Source organism: Idiotropiscis lumnitzeri, chromosome 6 (genome assembly GCF_059441095.1).
Source record: "Idiotropiscis lumnitzeri isolate Australia: NSW breed Sydney's pygmy pipehorse chromosome 6, RoL_Ilum_1.0, whole genome shotgun sequence".
In the NCBI taxonomy this organism is placed as follows: Eukaryota; Metazoa; Chordata; class Actinopteri; order Syngnathiformes; family Syngnathidae; genus Idiotropiscis; species Idiotropiscis lumnitzeri.
This window is the reverse complement of record NC_142396.1, coordinates 9,299,850-9,318,176: the sequence shown is the minus strand read 5'-3', so window position 1 is coordinate 9,318,176 and position 18,327 is coordinate 9,299,850. Positions and strand designations below refer to the sequence as shown.

At 43.2% G+C, this 18,327-nt stretch overlaps 1 protein-coding gene across 3 annotated transcripts in view; it reads left to right on the top strand.

Moving 5' to 3' along the window:
- Nucleotides 1-16,470, top strand: part of otud7a (OTU deubiquitinase 7A) — a 28,157-nt gene extending 11,687 nt beyond the window's left edge. The window contains exons 4-14 of one of the 3 annotated variants that reach the window (XR_015844149.1): nucleotides 1,582-1,767; nucleotides 1,878-2,096; nucleotides 3,234-3,335; nucleotides 3,941-4,068; nucleotides 4,391-4,503; nucleotides 6,042-6,208; nucleotides 6,282-6,431; nucleotides 11,991-12,105; nucleotides 13,166-13,250; nucleotides 13,469-15,151; nucleotides 15,995-16,470. Coding sequence is in view for 2 of the 3 variants with exons in the window: in XM_088299431.1 (XP_088155557.1) it covers nucleotides 1,582-1,767; nucleotides 1,878-2,096; nucleotides 3,234-3,335; nucleotides 3,941-4,068; nucleotides 4,391-4,503; nucleotides 6,042-6,208; nucleotides 6,282-6,431; nucleotides 11,991-12,105; nucleotides 13,166-13,250; nucleotides 13,469-15,028 (2,825 nt within the window). In the remaining variant the exon portion in view is untranslated. Of the gene's footprint in view, nucleotides 1-1,581; nucleotides 1,768-1,877; nucleotides 2,097-3,233; nucleotides 3,336-3,940; nucleotides 4,069-4,390; nucleotides 4,504-6,041; nucleotides 6,209-6,281; nucleotides 6,432-11,990; nucleotides 12,106-13,165; nucleotides 13,251-13,468 lie in introns of all 3 variants that reach the window. The other 2 variants (XM_088299432.1, XM_088299431.1) reach the window with 2 other exon arrangements.
- The last annotated feature ends 1,857 nt before the right edge of the window (nucleotides 16,471-18,327 follow it).

The window sequence follows — 18,327 nt, the reverse complement described above, 5'->3', positions numbered from 1 at the left end:
GACTAATATCGGTGAGTAGTCGATGAGCAAAATAGTCGTTAGCAGCAGCCCGAGATGCAATACGCATTTGTCTTGATTCTGCCCAATCTGCCTCTGTCTAGCCTGCCTCGATACTTTTAATTAGTCTACATTTTTTCCACATTAGTGCTTTTGTTTTCATAGCCAATTTCAATTCAACCTGACAGGTATTCAGTGACCGCCGTATGCAATCCATCATCATTTTAGAACACCATAGTACGTGATTATGATGTTAATTCTGTACAGGAAGTAAATCCTTAGATGGTGGAATTCCTGAATGTGTAAGTTGAAGCTAATGGATGTGAGTAACCCATGTTCCTAATTTATCTGCGCTTCTTTTTGCTGACGACGGCCATTTCAAATGAAGGAAAGAAGTGTTTCTCCATTGAATGCTTGCGGAAGCATTTAGAGACCATGCATTAGCCGCCATACTGCCGGGCCTTTTGTTGCCAGCGTGGGTTTTGATCACCTCTGAGAGACGTTCACTAAATCTGCTTTGCATTGATTTGGCTTGAGAGACGAGGATCAGCGGTGCCAAGTTTCATGTTCGGTTAGTAGAGAAGCATCATGTCTGGTCGTCTGGAGGAAATAGTCCATTAACTGGCCCGCAAACATGCTCCGGTTACAAAAGCGGCTGACACTTGCTCCTCTGAATGTCTTCAGTTGCAAATATTATACAAGCAGGCTATTCTGTCATTATCAGAACTTGCTTCATTCTGCCCTATTACTTGCTTTTCCAGCTCTCTTTCTAAAACAAAATCCGTAGAGCTACACTATAAAACAGAAAAGAATGTGTTGAAGCAGACTGGGCGTTAAGAGCTTTCTCTGTGAAAACAGTTACCTACTTCCGCTGAGAAAGGACTCCATGAGAGTGATAAGCGAGAGGCCAAACAAAGCCAAAGACCTGACAGTTAAACAATGAGCTCACACTGCTCTTTAATTTGAGGCCAAACTATAGTCTGCTCATAATTGCATTACATTGTTAGTCGAAGAAATATTGAATTGAAATTTTATACGTGTTCAAAAAACAGTTCTGAACACACACACACACACACTTTCTTTGCACTGAGTCTTAACAAGAGTGTGTCTGCCCATGTTCCTCCTCCGCGTCAGGATATTGCTGTCACTCTGATAATGGATCTGTCTCGCTTTGCCATCGTCACTGTTCTGACCCTACCCAACCTCAACCTTTCACTGTTGCTCACTGTTTCACTGCCTTTGCTTCCCGTGGGCTTCTTTTTAACATTGGCCTTGTGTTTTATTAATAAATAATCAAATGTGGAAAATCTATTTGATGGACCAGTATGATTTTCTTTTTTTTATTCATTCATCTATCAGGTTCTGCTAGTTTGCAGTAGTTATTTGGAATTTGAGCCCAGCTTTCAGCTTTCTGTAGCATGTCCAGTATGAGATCGCATTATTTACAGTACAGGCAACTGTTCCGTGGGAACATTCAAACCAAAAAAATAAAATAAAAATATACTTCATTAAAATAATCAATTTAATGTCTGTTGCTGTGTTTGTTCATTGTTTGGATATTTTTGTTGACTTTTGCCCGGATAGGTAAAAACTGGGACCTCAGTGCTGCTCTGAATGATTATGAGGAGCTCAGGCAGGTCCACACTGCCAACCTGCCGCAGGTCTTCAACGAGGGCCGCTACTACAAACAGCCAGAGGCACGTGACACGCCGACCCATGTCAGCAAGATCGACAGGTCGTGTGCGCAGAAGCAGGAGGACAATGGACAAGGTAGACTATTATTGGGACAACTTTTGAAGTTTTCCTGACTGAACATGCTACTGGCACGAAATGCGAATATCTCTGAAGTCAATTTCTTCTGTCTCTATCTTCCCCTCTAGAGAAGCGTCTGTCCCGCGGAATCTCACATGCCAGCTCCGCCATTGTCTCCCTGGCGCGGCTGCAAGTGGCCAATGAGTGTACCAACGAGCAGTTCCCTCTCGAGATGCCCATCTACACATTCCAGCTGCCAGACCTCAGCGTTTATAGCGAAGACTTCAGGAGTTTCATTGAGCGAGACCTGATAGAGCAGTCCACCATGATGGCTCTGGAGCAAGCTGGTTAGTTATCCTTATTGTTTATGCTGATTGGATCTGTTTGTACAGAATGCTGTGCAGTTAATAACGCAACACAGATGGAGAGAAGGATGCGAATCGAGTATGATCGTCAAAGTTAGACATCTGGCTGAAGACCTAATTTTTTTTTTTTTTTATATCTTTCAAATTTCCAGGATCCCCAAGGAGTAATTTTGCAGCTGACGCTTTGAACTTGTTGAGTAACTATTTCGAGAAGTTTCTCATCATCTTTGGAGAGAAAGATGGTGACATGATACCTTTTCTTTTTTTATACCACACAAACAAGCAAGATTTCTACATTTATGTATTATTTTCCACTAAATTAAATTAGTTACTCTTATTTCCATGGTTAAAGACGAAGACACCATTGTGAGCTTGTAATTTATTATTTCTTTTTTTTTTAATAAACCATTCATCCATATAGAAAATCTAGCTAAAATATGTATAAATGCAAAATAATTTTCCCGTTATGCTCTCGAAGTTGCCACTATAGATAGCAACCCACATTCAATCAATACCTCCTTAAATCATTCAAAAACACTTTTAGAGGTCTCAAACCATTTTTGAGCACTGCAAATTTAGCCCCCCCCCACCCCCAAAAATAAAAACCTATCACTGTCATTAAAAGGTGAACAAGACTCATAAAACGAATCCATCCTGTTGTTAATGTTAAATAAATGATGCAGTTATTTCAGCTGTGGGGATTGTGTACAAGGCTCAGGGCTGTCAAGACGCGCTCAACACAAACACACACACAAATACACACTCCCTAAGGGACACCACACCGGCTGGGGTGATGTGAAAGGAAGAGAATTTTCATCTTGGTTTTTGGAAGATTATTTTGCATATTTTTCATGCAATAACCTGTCGCCGCCGGAAGAATATTGGATTTTTTTTTAACCATACCAGTGATGATGTTCCAACTAGCTTTTGGTCACAGGATATAAAAGTTATTTACCATATAAATGTCATGTCCTGCGCCTGCTAATCATTTTACACCCTCTTTTTTGTTTTTAGCATGAACTATTCCCCCTACCCCCAAAAATAAATAAAAAAGTGCATTCAATCCATCAGTCAAACAATCCGCACACAGTTGTTTATGCTAACTAAATTTTTGCACAGGTCGTCTGAACTGGTGGTCCACCATGTGCACCAGCTGTAAGAAGCTGCTTCCTCTGGCCACCACGGGGGATGGGAACTGCCTCCTCCATGCGGCTTCTTTAGGTAAGCGTCTCACTTTTAACGAGCGCATCATTTGTCCCATTAAAATGTTTTTCATCCTGCTGGAATATATATGCTGGTATAGCAGCAAGGCATTAATGCCCCTAATATTTTAGTTGCCACTGTAGTACAGTAATCCCCATCATATTCACAGATTAGTATTCACAAATTCACCAATGAGAGTATTCGCCACATTTATGCATGCAGACTTTATTTTTTATGAATACTGATGATTGGTCAAATGAGTTTGAAATGGATTTATTAGTTTGTTTGGATATTTATGGTTGAAACTCTTCATATGGGCAATTGAAAAGTGGCATAATAATGTAATTATTCCTTTTCAGTAATAAAAGTGCATTGCACTCAAGACGATGTATCAACGTTAGCGTTACCAAATATACAGTATAAGCGGTGTCCAGATTGGCCCACCAATATTAGGCTCCAAAATAGTGATGCAATGTCAGTAACACAATTACGCAGACAATACCATCAAGATATACATATTTTTTAAAGTTCACTTATCATATAATATAGCTTCTAAAACACAGTTGTGCAAAACCGCCATGTCAGATTCTTTACATGTAACATCGTCTATGCGTCTCCTCCAGGGATGTGGGGTTTCCATGATAGAGACCTAATGCTGAGGAAATCCCTGTACACCATGATGAAGAGCGGAGCAGAGAGAGATGCCCTGAAAAGGAGGTGGAGGTGGCAGCAAACCCAACAGAACAAGGAGGTTGGTAGAGTCTCTCCATCCCCGAGGCACTTAAATAAGATCGTCTGGAGTTGCAAATTCATCACATAACTTAATTAACTGAGCTCAAATTTTGCCTTTTTAAGTGAGCCTTTGTGGCCGGTTAGCGCGTGGTCAGTTTCCTTGTACTCGCTTGCCTTGATGGTGAAACTATTTGTCAGTCAAATAAAATAACTACTTTTTTATCCTGTTTTTTTTCCCCTTTGGAAGCAACAGGTTCAGCAAACCACAAAAAGAGACACAAAATGATAAAAGTGATCATGTAGGCGAGCATGTGCTCATCAGAGTTGTGTTGCATGTGCAGTCTGGCCTGGTGTACACCGAGGAGGAGTGGGAGCGGGAGTGGAACGAGCTGCTCAAGTTGGCCTCCAGTGAGCCTCGCACTCACCTCAGCAAAAACGGCAACACGAGCGGAGGGTAAGCCGTCTCGAATGCGCGTCTCCCACACATATGCTCAAAATGCTACTTGTATGACACATCTAAAAGGAAAAGTTCTGTATTCGTATTTTGAGCTGTACCAAATATTAAACCCAGAATTCCATGTCGCATTCTCAAGTGCCTGAATTGTGTATTCAAATGACTTTATTACACGGTAATAAATTAAACTAAACAAAGCGCAAATTTTTAGTTGGACAGGGCGAGTTGCAAAAGTCTGAAAGACGCTTCGTTAAATGAAAAGAATTACATTTCTATTTCAACATTCACCGTTACTGATAGTAGTGACACATGAAGCTGAGTTTCATCAGCCAGCATAAATTCAATTCCTGCTCAGTGACTACCGGCATGAATATTTTGAATGTAAATTTGCAGTCTCAATGTGCCTTGCTATTGACTGCCGAACAATCCAGAGTGTTGTCTGCCTTCCAACCAAGGTCAGCCGGGATCCATGGTCACCTGTGACTCTGAACAGTAAAAGCAGTAAAAAAATATAATAAATAAAAATTGAAACGCATTTATGGTATATAAGCATATACAGTGCTCTAGATTTATTTATGCTTCGAAGGCTTCGGATTTGGCTCTAAGCTACCGTGACTTTACAATAATACAATGACATTTTAGAGAGAGACCAATGTGTTCTTTTTCAGGCTCAATACCGATTATAAGTAGTCAAGGAGGCCGATTACTCATAGTTGGAGCGGTAAAAAGGAAAATATTTCTGTCAAAATGTTGAATTGATCAGTTTTAGTTTATCATGAAAGTTAATAAAAGCTCACGTCATACTACGCCATCTAGTGGCGTCTTTTCGCCACTTTCCATCGAAGCCGCACCAGCCTCCTCCCTCCCACAAAGCTGTGGCTTCCCTGTTGCATGAAAGCCGACGCGAGCACGTTTATTGAAGCACATCTCAAACAAACTAGTTTCCTGCGCCCACGCACGGAGAAACCATATGCGCCTTTTCTCATTTCTGCTCTCACAAAACAGGTGCGCTATGTTGACCAAAAAGGAAACAGACGTGTTAATAAGCGTGAGAATGTGATTTAGCTCAATTGTATTCTTAGCTGCCTTTCAGTCACTGACAACCTCGCCTTATAAAACGCCTCATTTACTCCATTAGTGTGGCGGTTTTAACCTGTCATTGAGCTCGATTGTAACACGGTAATCATGTTTGGAAGGCTTGATGCTGCTGGTGTGAGATGAGCCCCTAAATGGGTTGAGTGGGATTCCCATATTAAGAGGCTCTTCATTAGAGTTAATTTGGCCGCGTAGGCTGTTAGTGTGCCCGACAACTTAATTGTTGCACATTTTCTTGTTCCCCGGTGCTCGCAAGCCTGAGCGCTCTGAATCTGCTCTTCTTTTTGCTCTCTTTCATTCCAACACATGTAGAGCCTGAACAGATGGGCCTATTGTTGTCCAGCCTGTTAACAGGCGCCAGATGAAATAGATCTAAGGGATGAAATCATGTGATTAGGTTCTACATTTCCTATTTTCACCACTAGTGTGCTTCTATCTGTCAGTACCAACTCAGGAAATCCCACGGGTGTTTCCAACTGCAGGGTGGATAACTCTGAGGATCCAGTCTATGAGAGTCTGGAGGAGTTCCATGTGTTTGTACTGGCCCACGTGCTGCGCAGGCCGATTGTCGTGGTGGCCGACACGATGCTCAGAGACTCGGGAGGAGAAGGTACAGTAAGACTGCGCCTCGTCGCGATCACCTCAACAATGACACGTTCGATACTTTACTTTCTGATCTTCAGCATTTGCGCCGATCCCGTTCGGAGGTCTCTACTTACCCCTGGAGGTTCCCCCGAGTCGATGTCACTGCTCCCCGCTGGTGTTGGCTTATGATCAGGCGCACTTTTCTGCACTGGTGTCCATGGAACAGAGAGACCAGCAGCGAGAGCAAGGTAAGCGTCAGGACACAATTCTTGGGAATGATTGCAGAAGCGGTGTTTCTTCAATCCAAGGCATCACCTTCTGTGAAATTAAGGAAGTCTTCAGACTTTGTGGGGAGATTGCAAGTGGTCTTCCTGTCCTGCTGGAGGTGAATAATGTATGAAATAGCAGTAGAGCTACGTGGGATCCATTATTAAAAGATGCCAGTTGGCGGTGGGAACTTGGGAGTGGCCAGAACGTGGACAGCAACGTGATTTATTTTTGCACTAATACTAAGGAAGGGTATAAGATTTTTGATTTCTTAAAACTGTTGATTTTGTACAGTACATCAGTAGATCAGCAAATGACGTTTTGTAGAGCTGGTAGAAATGAGCGGATTTCACTATGTGGAAGCAGCGAGCAGAAGACATGTATATTATGTTCAGACAGTTTGCTGCCTAGAAGGGCTACTGTACTTGTTCAATTGTTCTTCCTGAAAGGTGGAAAGTAGAACATTCCGGCAGAATCTTTTGATGAGCGACCTTTGTGTTCCGGATAAAAAAAAACAAATTGAGCGTAAACGCCCGCCACCTCCAAAGAAATGCAATAATAAAATATTTGCTTTGTTCGCCAATTTGGCTTGATAAATTGATTTCTGTTTAAGCCTTATCACACCAATTTACACTCAGAAGCAATTTTGATACTAACATCTCAAATAACCACTAAATTGTTTTTACAATTGTTAACTTGATTGCCCATCTCTGAGGATGGTTATTGTATCTTGTTGATCGATTTTACTCAACTCTCCAAGAAGATAGCTTGACTTCAAATAGCATTCAGAGTTTTTTTTTTTACATTCTAAGTTAGCAATTTAATTTGGTGCTCTGTTGATTTTCCGCATTTGTTCACAGGCCTCCTTGTTTTGCCCATTCAGATGTTGCTGTTCCCACTTTATTCTTGAGGTCACAAAAATCCTCGCATGTGTTCCATTAATTGACAAACAGAGTGGGTCTCCTTGACAACCAGCCTTAGTAGTCACGGCACTCTTGTGCATCTGACTCAGTGGGCGAAACTCACTTGTCATTTTAGTGGGCAGCCGGACAGATTCTTCTCTCTTTCTCTTTCGCACTAACAACTTCTCCTCCATCTCACTGCTGACTAAGATCCTATTCTCAGCGTGTAAAGAGCAACCTAGTTATTAAATCAGAATATGACCGCAGCAGACTAGCAGGCAGACATGATTACAAAGCTGCTAACCCTGCCCCGCAACATAGCCCTTCACCGCCAGTAGCACTTCAAATGCAGCCAGCCGCTCTCAGGCGTTTACCTATTCAGCACCCGAGCTTTTATTTAGTTGTGCATTCTATGTTTTGTCCACTAGATGGTGCACAGGTCCACAAAAGCCTCTGGAACGCAATCACTTTGCAACACGTCTGCACTCTTTCTTTCTGGTACACAGAGTTCTGTGCAGGGAACATTTCATCTGCAGTGTCTCCCCAGGATGTTATGAAAACAATTTTTAGTCGATTCACGCAAGGAATCACATCACAGAGCAATGCCACTGTCTGTTTTGTGTCGCGGCAGAAATGTGTTCATATGCTTTCCTGTGAGAAATAGTCAAATGTTGCGAGATTGGCTCATGTTTCAGACCGGATGCCAGTCATCCGAGGAAAAGGTCAAAAAGAGAAGCCCCCACTGCCAATTAGGGCAGAGCAGTTCTAAGCAAACTCGTAACCACATCACCGCATATGGGCAGTGTCCTCAGGCCCGCCTGGGGGCCCCCAACAAACCGAGACTCTCTCCGACAGGCGGACCACTGTGTGGATGTCTCAGATGGAGACTCGCTCTCAGTTTCCCCCCTCGCACAGCAAAGCGCATCGGAGGGGCTCGTGGTCGTCATGTGTGTGTTCAGGTGCCACAGGGTGCTGGAGAATACTGGCTCTTTCTTCAGCGTTCTGTATGAAGGATTAAAGCAGGGTCCCTCCCAGTAACTTGATTCTAAATTGCACCAACGCATCCTGCTGTTGGTCCTTTTGAGGTTGCTTGCATGGCTGCTCAATGGTGAACATTGAGAAGCGAACCAGGCAAAGGGCACCAAAAGTTAGAGGTTGTTTCAAGGGGATCTTTTTCATGCTTTATTATCGTCAAGTTTTGTTCTGAACGAGGTTATCGCATATCCCGTTTATTCAAGACCGACCTCTGTGACCCCTCATGCTGTGATTTTTTTTTTTTTTTTTTTTTTTTTTTTTTCATCAGCCCGCTTGTGCTCCTGTGGTCAAACTGGCCCACTGGAAAACTCTATTTCCAGCCGTGCTCCCAAAGCCATGACAGGTTTTCTTTGGCAGCCTTGCAGCAGGCCCTCCAGCTCCTATTTGAATGAAGTAAAAGACCGCCTTTTACACAAAAAGACCACCTACATAACAAACAGCCAACTCTGGCTAGCCTTCACCACTCTATCTATTAAACACCCATAAGTGTTCTACTCACCATGCCAACCGCTTAATTGAATCAACATGGCAATCAAAATTAAAATGTTACTTGTTGTGGTTTCATCTGCTGCTACACATGTGATACGGCTGGAATTAAACCGCTAGGGCTTCGCTGTTAAAAATCCACAGTGAGGTTGTCTTAAAATGGACAACTGCTGTTTACTCTGCTGGTGAACTGGGCCCTTAAAATTTGCAGCTGTGCAGTGACCAAAGTTAAACTTTTCCAGACAGCACAAATTGTTCTTGAACCGAGGAAACATTGGCTGAGTGTTGCAAAGCTGCAATGGGTGACTTTGTCCTCTGCGGGGACTAAAAGAGGCCAGACAATCCTCTGCTTGCGATGCTTGAGCTGCTGAGTTTGCATTATATGCAAAAAAAAAAAAAACAGTTCTGCCTTTCCAGCAGCTGTTTGCTTGCAGAAAACACCCGTTTCCTTTCTTGGTGGCTTCTTGAAGCAAAGATGCCGCTGAGCTAAGAGAATAAAACGATGTTATGTGCAGGGGCTCTGATGTCATCCGAGCATACGCTGTGGGAAACCGTCACTCAAGGACTGCAAAACAAGGCTGCCGGCAGGGATAGTAAATACATTACAGCACGCTTTTAGTCTCCCGGAGCTTCATTGGCAATGTCAGAATCTGGACATTGTCCAAGTGGCAGCGGGAGCTCACGCAGCACTTTGGAAAGGCGAGAAATCAGGACAGCTGTGCTTGTGCTGCGGGAGCCAGGACGCCACCTGACGACGGACCTCCTCTGCCTGCTGCATGACCCCAACATAAGATGTGGGCTGTATTGTGCGCGCACATGCCTGTAGGTTTGTGAGTGCACGCTGTGTCGGTCTATGAACAATGCCTCTCATCATCATACTGTGCCACAGGCTTTAGTCATGCCTTTTTTTAGCTCACCGGCATGGCTTGTATTGTGCAAAGCCAACGTAGACATCTGCAGTTTCTAAGAGGCAACCTGAGCTCCTTGTGATTATTACAGTGAATCCATGTTCATTGAAAATCAACTACATATACGATGTAAAAAAATAAAAAAAACAAGATAAAAAAAATTGAAATTGTTTACTCCAACATGCTTTGAACTAGGTCTATGCAATTAATCGAAATTCAATTGCGGTTATGATTATTACTCTCAACAATAACAAATTTGGCATAATTGTAATAATAGTAATACTATAGTAGTATACTTTAGTTAAAAATGTATGTATTCTATTGAAATTGTTTAAATTTAAATGTTACAAGTGTTTTATCACAATTTTATCACAAAAAAAGTATTTAGCAAGTTAACTCAAATGTATACATTTGCACATTTTTTATTCAAAATAACTACTTTTGTTAATGTTGTTTGGTCCAAAAGGGACTTGCATAATTAGTGTTTCAAAGAATTTGAATTGTCTTAATTTTGTGTTCATATATATATATATATATATATATTATTTATTTTTTTTCCCCAGAAAAATTGTGATTTAATTTATTACTAATATTATCAGAATTTATATTTACATTGGACTCATTTAAAGTTTAAACAATCCTGTTATAAAGAATGTTAAACATGTTGGCGCACTATTGCGAATCGCGCAAGCATAAAAAGTATTTTAAAAAATTCAGATTTATGAATGTAGTAACTATGATGATTTCCGAGATAGACAAGTAGTTGGGTCCCGCGAGAAGTGATATAGCAGGGTCGCGGTAGGTGAACCGCTGCTTAAGCGAGGGAATACAGCTTGAATGGACGCGTTAGCATTGTAGCTACTGATGTCAGATCACGTTTAGTGATCATGTTGAATGTGCTAACGCCTCTCCGGAGGCTCTGACCCTCTACCAGGCCGGGAAGGCGTCATCACAAAACGTGTCCCACCAGTGTTGTGACGCTTGTCACATACTGTACATAAGCGCACTTCAAAAGGATGCCAGAGCCAGCACTTTGAGCTAATCTTTCTTCGGGGATGAAAGAGGGGTGGTTTTACTGTCGTTATGAATCCTGCGGCGAGCAACAGCTTATTGGTAGTAGAGAGCGTCCAATTTGAGGAGGCTGCCACTCTCTACTGTCATTGGCATAGCTCACCGCCACCTCCTTGCTCTCAGAAGCCCAAGGAGATATATCACATGAGCAAGTCGGAGTCTCGCTCGCGTCCACGCCATCGCTGTGCAAGTGGTCAGACGCAGGAAGCAAGGGTGTGTGTGTGTTTTCTGTTCTGTGACTAGTGATTAGTGCCGAGGTCCTCTTCCTGTCTGTGAGGATCTGATGTTGTCAGCGGAGGATGAATGAAATCATTTGGCCTCTTATCACATGCCGCTTTTTAAATGCACTCAATTATGAAACCAAATCAACTGGTACAAGTCATCAGTGTTCCAACCACACGCTTCCTCTAAGTCTCTGCATGTGGAATGCGTTTTCTCGGCCATTGGTCCCATTTCATGACCTGAAATTTAATTGACGTGACTATTTTTTTGTTGTTGTAGTTGTTGTTTAGTGTTGAATCATGAGTTATTCTATTCAGTGAGTTACAGTAATCGCCCGTTTATTTGAGATTGATTTTTCTGTTACTCTAAGATTTTGTGGGCATTTTTTCTGATTGTGGCCTAAAATGTCCTAATTTTGTGGGCAATTTTTCTACAAGATGCATGAAAAGTTGATTTATTTTTATTTTTTTTAATTGCTCAAAACCTAATTTTTTCCAACTAAGCAAACCTTTTTCTACCCCCCCAAAATAATATTTATATATATATATATATATATATATATATATAATTGTATTTATTTTTTACATTTTCTTTTTTATATTTTGTTGCTGCGGTTTATATACAGGTGCGCCCCATGGACCACATGAGGAGCATGCGGGCCTGCTCTAACTCTAGCTCATCAGTGATGGGACTTTGTTATTTGCTAGTGTGTTTTAAACTGGTATCATTTTGCATAAATCAGGCAGTCATTTACTTGGTTTTCAAAAATCTTTGGGGCCCCTGGATTAAATGATTTGACCAATTGATCTTGTTGCTTTGTTTTGTCGTTTGTTTATTGCGTTATACAAAGGATCGGGATCTGTTCAGGTTTTGTTCTACATTTGGCTACATAAACTCGGATTCTCATCTCTTTCAGCTGTAATCCCTTTGACGGACTCGGAGCACAAGTTGCTGGCGCTCCATTTTGCCGTGGACCCTGGCAGGGACTGGGAGTGGGGCAGGGATGACAATGATAACACCAAGCTGGCCAAGTAAGCATCTTGTTTGATTTAGATGTTTGTCATTAGTGTGTGAACCGCTTTCAAAGAAAATTGCAATGAGAAAGTCAAATCCGCGGTAAGTTTTTGTTTGTCTGCGAGGGGGTTTAAGTTTCATTATGGGCTCTGGCTCAGGTCACTTCAAAGTGTGAGTGCACAGAGAACAAATTGTGAGTGCTGTCAGTCATCCAGAGGCTTTCCCAGGGACGAGCCTCGCTGAAGCGGCAAAACCCGCTCTGATTTAGGAAGGAGTTTATGTAAGGGTTTCTGTTTCACATTCCAGCCAGTCAGGGGGTTAAGTATATCCTCCAAAATGCGGCAATATGGGAACCATGCAGATAGCAGGTCACCCTCTCATGTGTTTGGATGCCTAAACAATTTTCCCACAATTGTGCATTTTGCCATTGAAGTCAAGACTGAACTCTTGCTTTTGTCTTAACTTCAGTAAATAGATGAACTTTGAATGTGAGTTTGATGACTTCAGGTGTCCCCTGATGTAAATTCTCTTTTTGCATGCTTCTTCTCACCATTCCTTTTTGAGGATAGCACTTGCTTTGGGAGTGTTAATACTTTGCATCAACACTTTTTTAGGGGTACTTTAAAAATGTCAGATTTCAAGTTGTCCAACTTCAGTGGGTATTCGACTTTTCAATATTTATGCATTTGATTGATTTGAAGTCTGAACAGCTCTTTTGCACCAAAATCCTACTAACAGAGGCTGCGAAAGTCAAACTCAGGAAGACAGGAAATTACCGCGCTTGCACACACTGACACTGCATCCCGCATTCAGATCATTAGATGTGTGACAAATAAAATACTTATTAAACGGCAATTACTTTCAACATAACAGGGCGTGAGACTTGAGTGTCAAACTTAACACATCCCACATTTGCGGCATTCCCAAAAGCAATGCCGTTGTCTCAGCATTGTTAGTACCTGTGAAGTGGGAAAATTGTCAGGTTGAATATTCCCCCCCCCCATTCTGGGTCTGTGCTGTTCATACAGTAGCGTGACATGAATGCTAATGCCTAACCTCATATATGTTCTGTTGCAGCCTCATCTTATCACTGGAGGCCAAACTCAACCTGTTGCACAACTACATGAATGTAACATGGATCCGAATTCCATCCGAAACAAGGGTATGTTCTGCTTTAATCAGTCAAACCTGTTTGGTTAAACACTAATCAATTATTTTGTAGTATAAATGGCTGAAGATGGATGCACGGGTTAGTTTTACCTTGCTGCTTTAAAAAACTGAACTCCATGTGCGGTTGATGGTGAATTGTGAAGAAAATGTCACTGTGGAATTGGTACGTCAACAATGCTGTATTTTTTTCTTCACCTTTGTGCAATACAGGCTCCCCTGGCTCAGCCCGAGTCACCGACCGCTTCTGCAGGTGAGGACGTGCAGTCCTTGGCTGAGTCCATTGACTCCGATCGCGAGTCTGTTGGTAGCAACTCCAACGTCAACACAGGCAAGAGCGGCAAGGACAAGGATAAAGAGAAGCAGCAGCATCGTAAAGACAAAGACAAAAGCCGGGCTGATTCTGTAGCCAACAAGCTAGGTAGCTTCAGCAAAACACTGGGAATCAAGCTGAAGAAGAACATGGGGGGTCTCGGGGGTCTGGTTCACGGCAAAATGAACAAATCTAACTCGGGCTCAGGTCGAAGTGGGGAAAACGGAGTGGAAAAGACAAAAAAGAAAGACTCTAAGACTACCAAAGGGAATAAAGATGAGTCGGGCCACTCGGCCAGCTCCACTTCCTCTGAAAAGGCCACAAGCCCCTCCCCCACGGATAGAGACAAACCCTCCAGCTCCTCCCCCACCGACAGAACAGACAGCGCAGGGAGGGGCTCGGGTGACAAGAGCCTCGACAACTGGAAATACAGCACGGACGTCAAGCTCAGCCTCAACATCCTTCGGGCCGCCATGCAGGGCGAGCGCAAGTTCATCTTCGCGGGCCTTCTCCTGACCAGCCACCGACACCAGTTCCATGAGGAGATGATCAGCTACTACTTGACCAGCGCCCAGGAGCGCTTCAGCCAGGAGCAGGAGCAGAAGAGGAAGGAAGCCGAAAAGAAGCCCCCGGCCGCCAGTGACGTGGTCGCCAAGAAGCCGGAAAACGAGAGCGTCTTCCAGAGGGAGAGGTCGGACAGCTCGCCCCCAGAGAGCTGCTCTCCTGTCCTGCCGCACCGCGCCTACACCCCGCAGCCCCCCGTGGCGCTCAAGGTGCACGGCCGCAACAGTCCCATCCCCGTAGCCCCTCACGTCTCCTTCCCGGTCCCTCCGCTCACCCCGCCCGCCACCTCCCACCATGTCCACCACCCTGCCCCTGCGCCTTACTCCTCCCCCAGTTTTGGTGCTAAGAGACTTGGGCCCGTTCCCGTGTCCGCCCACTACAGCCATACCCCTCCCATCCAGAGGCACAGCGTGATTCACCTACAAGATGTCAACCTGCAGTCCCCCATCTTACGAGAACCCTATAAGCCCGTGCCCATGGTGGGCACCCTCAAGACGTGCGCCACTTACCCGCAACAGAACCGCACGCTGTCGTCGCAGAGCTACAGCCCGGCTCGCCTGTCGGGCGTGCGTACCGCCAACACTCTGGAAACGCTGGCATACAACATGCCCGGGGAACACAAGTCCCACACCTACACCAACGGATTCAACGCGGGAGACATTCAAGACTGCCTGGAGTTCGCCGACGCCGACAACTCGTCCCACACCTGGCTCAACCAAGACAAAACCAAAGGGCGCAGCACTGGAAGCCCTTTGTACTGCTTTCAGCAGCGCCGCTGCAAGAGGGACAACTGCTCCTTCTACGGCAGGCCCGAAACGGACCACTACTGCTCCTACTGCTACAGGGAGGAGCTCAAGCGCAGGGAGAGGGAGAGCAAAGCGCAGAGGCCCGCATAGCCATCGCCACCATGGGAACGACGCTGTCTGCACTTTGCATCCACGACAACACCGTGGAGAATGCTCGCGTGTTCTCTCCCCCTTCCCTTGTTAGTCAAGACGAGGGAAGCAGAACTCGAAACGGTGAGCAGCTTTGGCCAGATGTTTTTGTGCGTTTTTTCTTTTTTTTAAATCGAGTCTTTTACTTGTTTTAGAGTAAAAGTCGTCTCTCTCTCACTCTTTGCGACGTCGCAATGACAAAGCTCCTTATTTTTCATTGTAGAAAAAAAATTCAATCTCATGTCGGCGGGAGCATTTTAGCAAAGCAGCTTGAATGCAATACCTCTGCTTGGTTGCTCATATTCTCTCTGGAAGATTTCGAGTTGTTTTGCAATCAAACGAACGTGAAGGGGAGATTGGTATTAGCCTCGGAAGCAATAAATTGGTGATCTCCTGCTACACTCTCCCCTAATTTTGTCTATGCACCAATAATATATAGATACTGTAGGTTAACTGTGTCTTGTTAAATGGTCAGAGATCATCACGTCGTGCTCCCGGGAGCAAATGACAACGACAGGAATTCAAACGTACACGCAATATAGCTTAATATCGGATTAGCTTTGTCGAGTGTACCTTTGTTCTGCGAAGTATTCACGCCGCAATGGGTCAAAAGTGGCTTTTTTTTAAAAGGAATTTCCTGTGCCAAACGTTCAACAATGGCGCGTTCCTCAAATATGCAGTGTTCACGGTGTGTCCCTCTGAGCTGCCTGTCTAATACTCCTAATTGGTAAGTGTCTTAGATGAGAAGAATCGTGGGTAGTACGAGCAAGAGCCGATGCGTATTTGTCTGAAGTGTGATTACGTGTCCGCCCCTGTAGGCCCGCCCACCCGTCTGTCTCACGCGCAATCACGGCAAGCAGTCATGCTTTTTCTCACTCCGTGGTGACCGGTCCCATGTGACAGTGTGCGTCCTTTGTCCACATGTAGAGGCCGTTTCAAGAAGCACCTGCTGCTATAAGAGCACCTCAAGCCTTTGTGATCATCAGTGCTTTAACCAATCAGTGGATTTTGGCAGAGGAGGGGCAAAAAAAAAAAAAAAAAAAAACAGGAACCACCCGGGCCTCCAAGTGCTTTCTGCTCATTGAACATGACGACTGTAAAGAAGCCGTGTTTGTGTTGCCGTTTGTTCTGGTGATGCTGTTTGCCGAATAATGTACCATGCTGTCCTTAACAAAAAGTGTGTCCTGGCCAAGGATGTCCACTGCTGTTCGCTTCTGTCTCTCCTGTCCACTCTGCGGTGTCGCTCCTCCTCTTGGTTTCTACGTGACCCCCTTCATGGACTCCCACCATGTTAGGACTGTAAGATATGATTTTGTATTCCTTTGAGACTTTTACACTACTTTAAATTATTGATTTGCACATTAGGTACAGATGTATATATGAACAAAATAATAGTTTATTGTTACAAACTTCACGTGTCTGTGTGATTATTTTCCCGGAGAGATGGATTTAGTGTATTTGTTTGCAGTAATAGATACCGAGCCGTGCGGCAAGTGGGGAAAACTCTTTGCCCCCTAAATATGTTTAGAATTGCATACATTAATTGTTTAAACAGTAAATATCCCACAAACTATGTTTTCCTAAAATGTTTGTGCACATGCATTGAAGACTGTCACTTCCACTCATAACACGGGCTAGACTTATATCAATAAATATAAATGTACTGTACTTCCTTGACACCAAAGTAGCAAGGAGAGGCTCCATCTTAGCCATGACCTGAATGACGACTGTATAGAACAGATATTCTCATAATGTGCTGCAAGTAGTAATTAATGATCATCAATCATTATTTAATGATTCAAAATAGACGAAAAATTAAATACAAATTTGGCCTGGGGAAAAAATGAAACGATGTCTTGCACTTACATTAAACACAACTGTACTTGAATTTGATTAAAACAAATCAAATGAATTGAAACGACTTGAACATTTTGCACAGTTTGAAGATTTAAGACAGTCAATTTTTTCCTCCCTGTGTCGATTGAAAATGACGTCACTGTTGCTCAGGGCTCAGCTACCGACCAATCATGGCTCAGCTTCAGAAAACGGGTGAGCCGTGATTGGTTGTTACTTGAACCCCGAGCAACTGTGGTTTCATCGTCAATCAACAGAAGTGTCGAAATGGCTGCTCCCTCAGATGGCTAAAAACAAGTGGAAAACTCCACAAACGCAAAAATAATCAGAATACCATGTTTGGACCAGTGATGGTGCGTAGAACATTTTATTGCAAATAATTTCCTCCTGTCTCGTCCTCCTGATTTTTTTCCAAAAGGGTCTAAAAGCAAATGATAAAAGCTTGAAGTGATCAAATTACATACCATTTTGACTGAATTGTGCACAGTAATTACATGTAACAAGATGCCATGAATTTTTTTCTTGCATGAACAATTAAGTACTATATTAGCTTTAACTCGTCTATTTCCAACAATCCCCCACTGACCTGTTTCTTCATACTCCAGAAATATGGCCAACATATTGCATTAAAATCACAATATTATAGTCATAGCTGTTTATGAGGTATTCAATAAATTCAAACAACCAGTGTGCGCTAAACACCTTGTACGATGTTGGGCATTTAACATTTAACAAAGCACAAGCACATACAGTGGAAACCACTTTTTAAGGTCTAAAGATAACCAAAATGAATATTTCATTTAATCTCATTTTTAAAGTCAGCTACTTGTATGTTTAGCGTTAATGTGAAGATACTCATCTCCTGCCCGTCATCAGAGTTACTGGTAAAAATATGATGTCATTTTAAAAGCACTCATTTTTGTGCACTGCATTTTTCTTTTTTTTTTTTTTTTACACTTGTACGACAGTTGAGAATGTTAAAGAGCACGACTTGCCATCATCAAGCCGACCTCTCATCGCTTCACCCAAGGGTGAGTAGTTTGGTTTTAATCTTTTGGATAGTTTGGGCGGTACAATAGACTAGTAGCATCACGATTCTGCGACTCAGGGTTCGATTCTTGGGTTCGGCCTTCCTGTGTGCCGTTCCTCTCACTCCTTTGGCTTCCTCCCACATCCCCAAAACATACATGGTTGAGTGCATATAAGCATCACATCATATATTGGTAAATATTTTTCTAAAGAGTGTATTCAGATACCACAATTTAATATATCTAAAGTGAACAAATCAGATTTAAAAATAAATAAAATGCAGGAGCAGCAGGGATGAGTTGGAGTGAGAATGAAGAGAAGGTTACTCTGTGGGCTGCAGCCTGGTGTGCGTGTGTGTAAGTCCCTCTCCCATCATG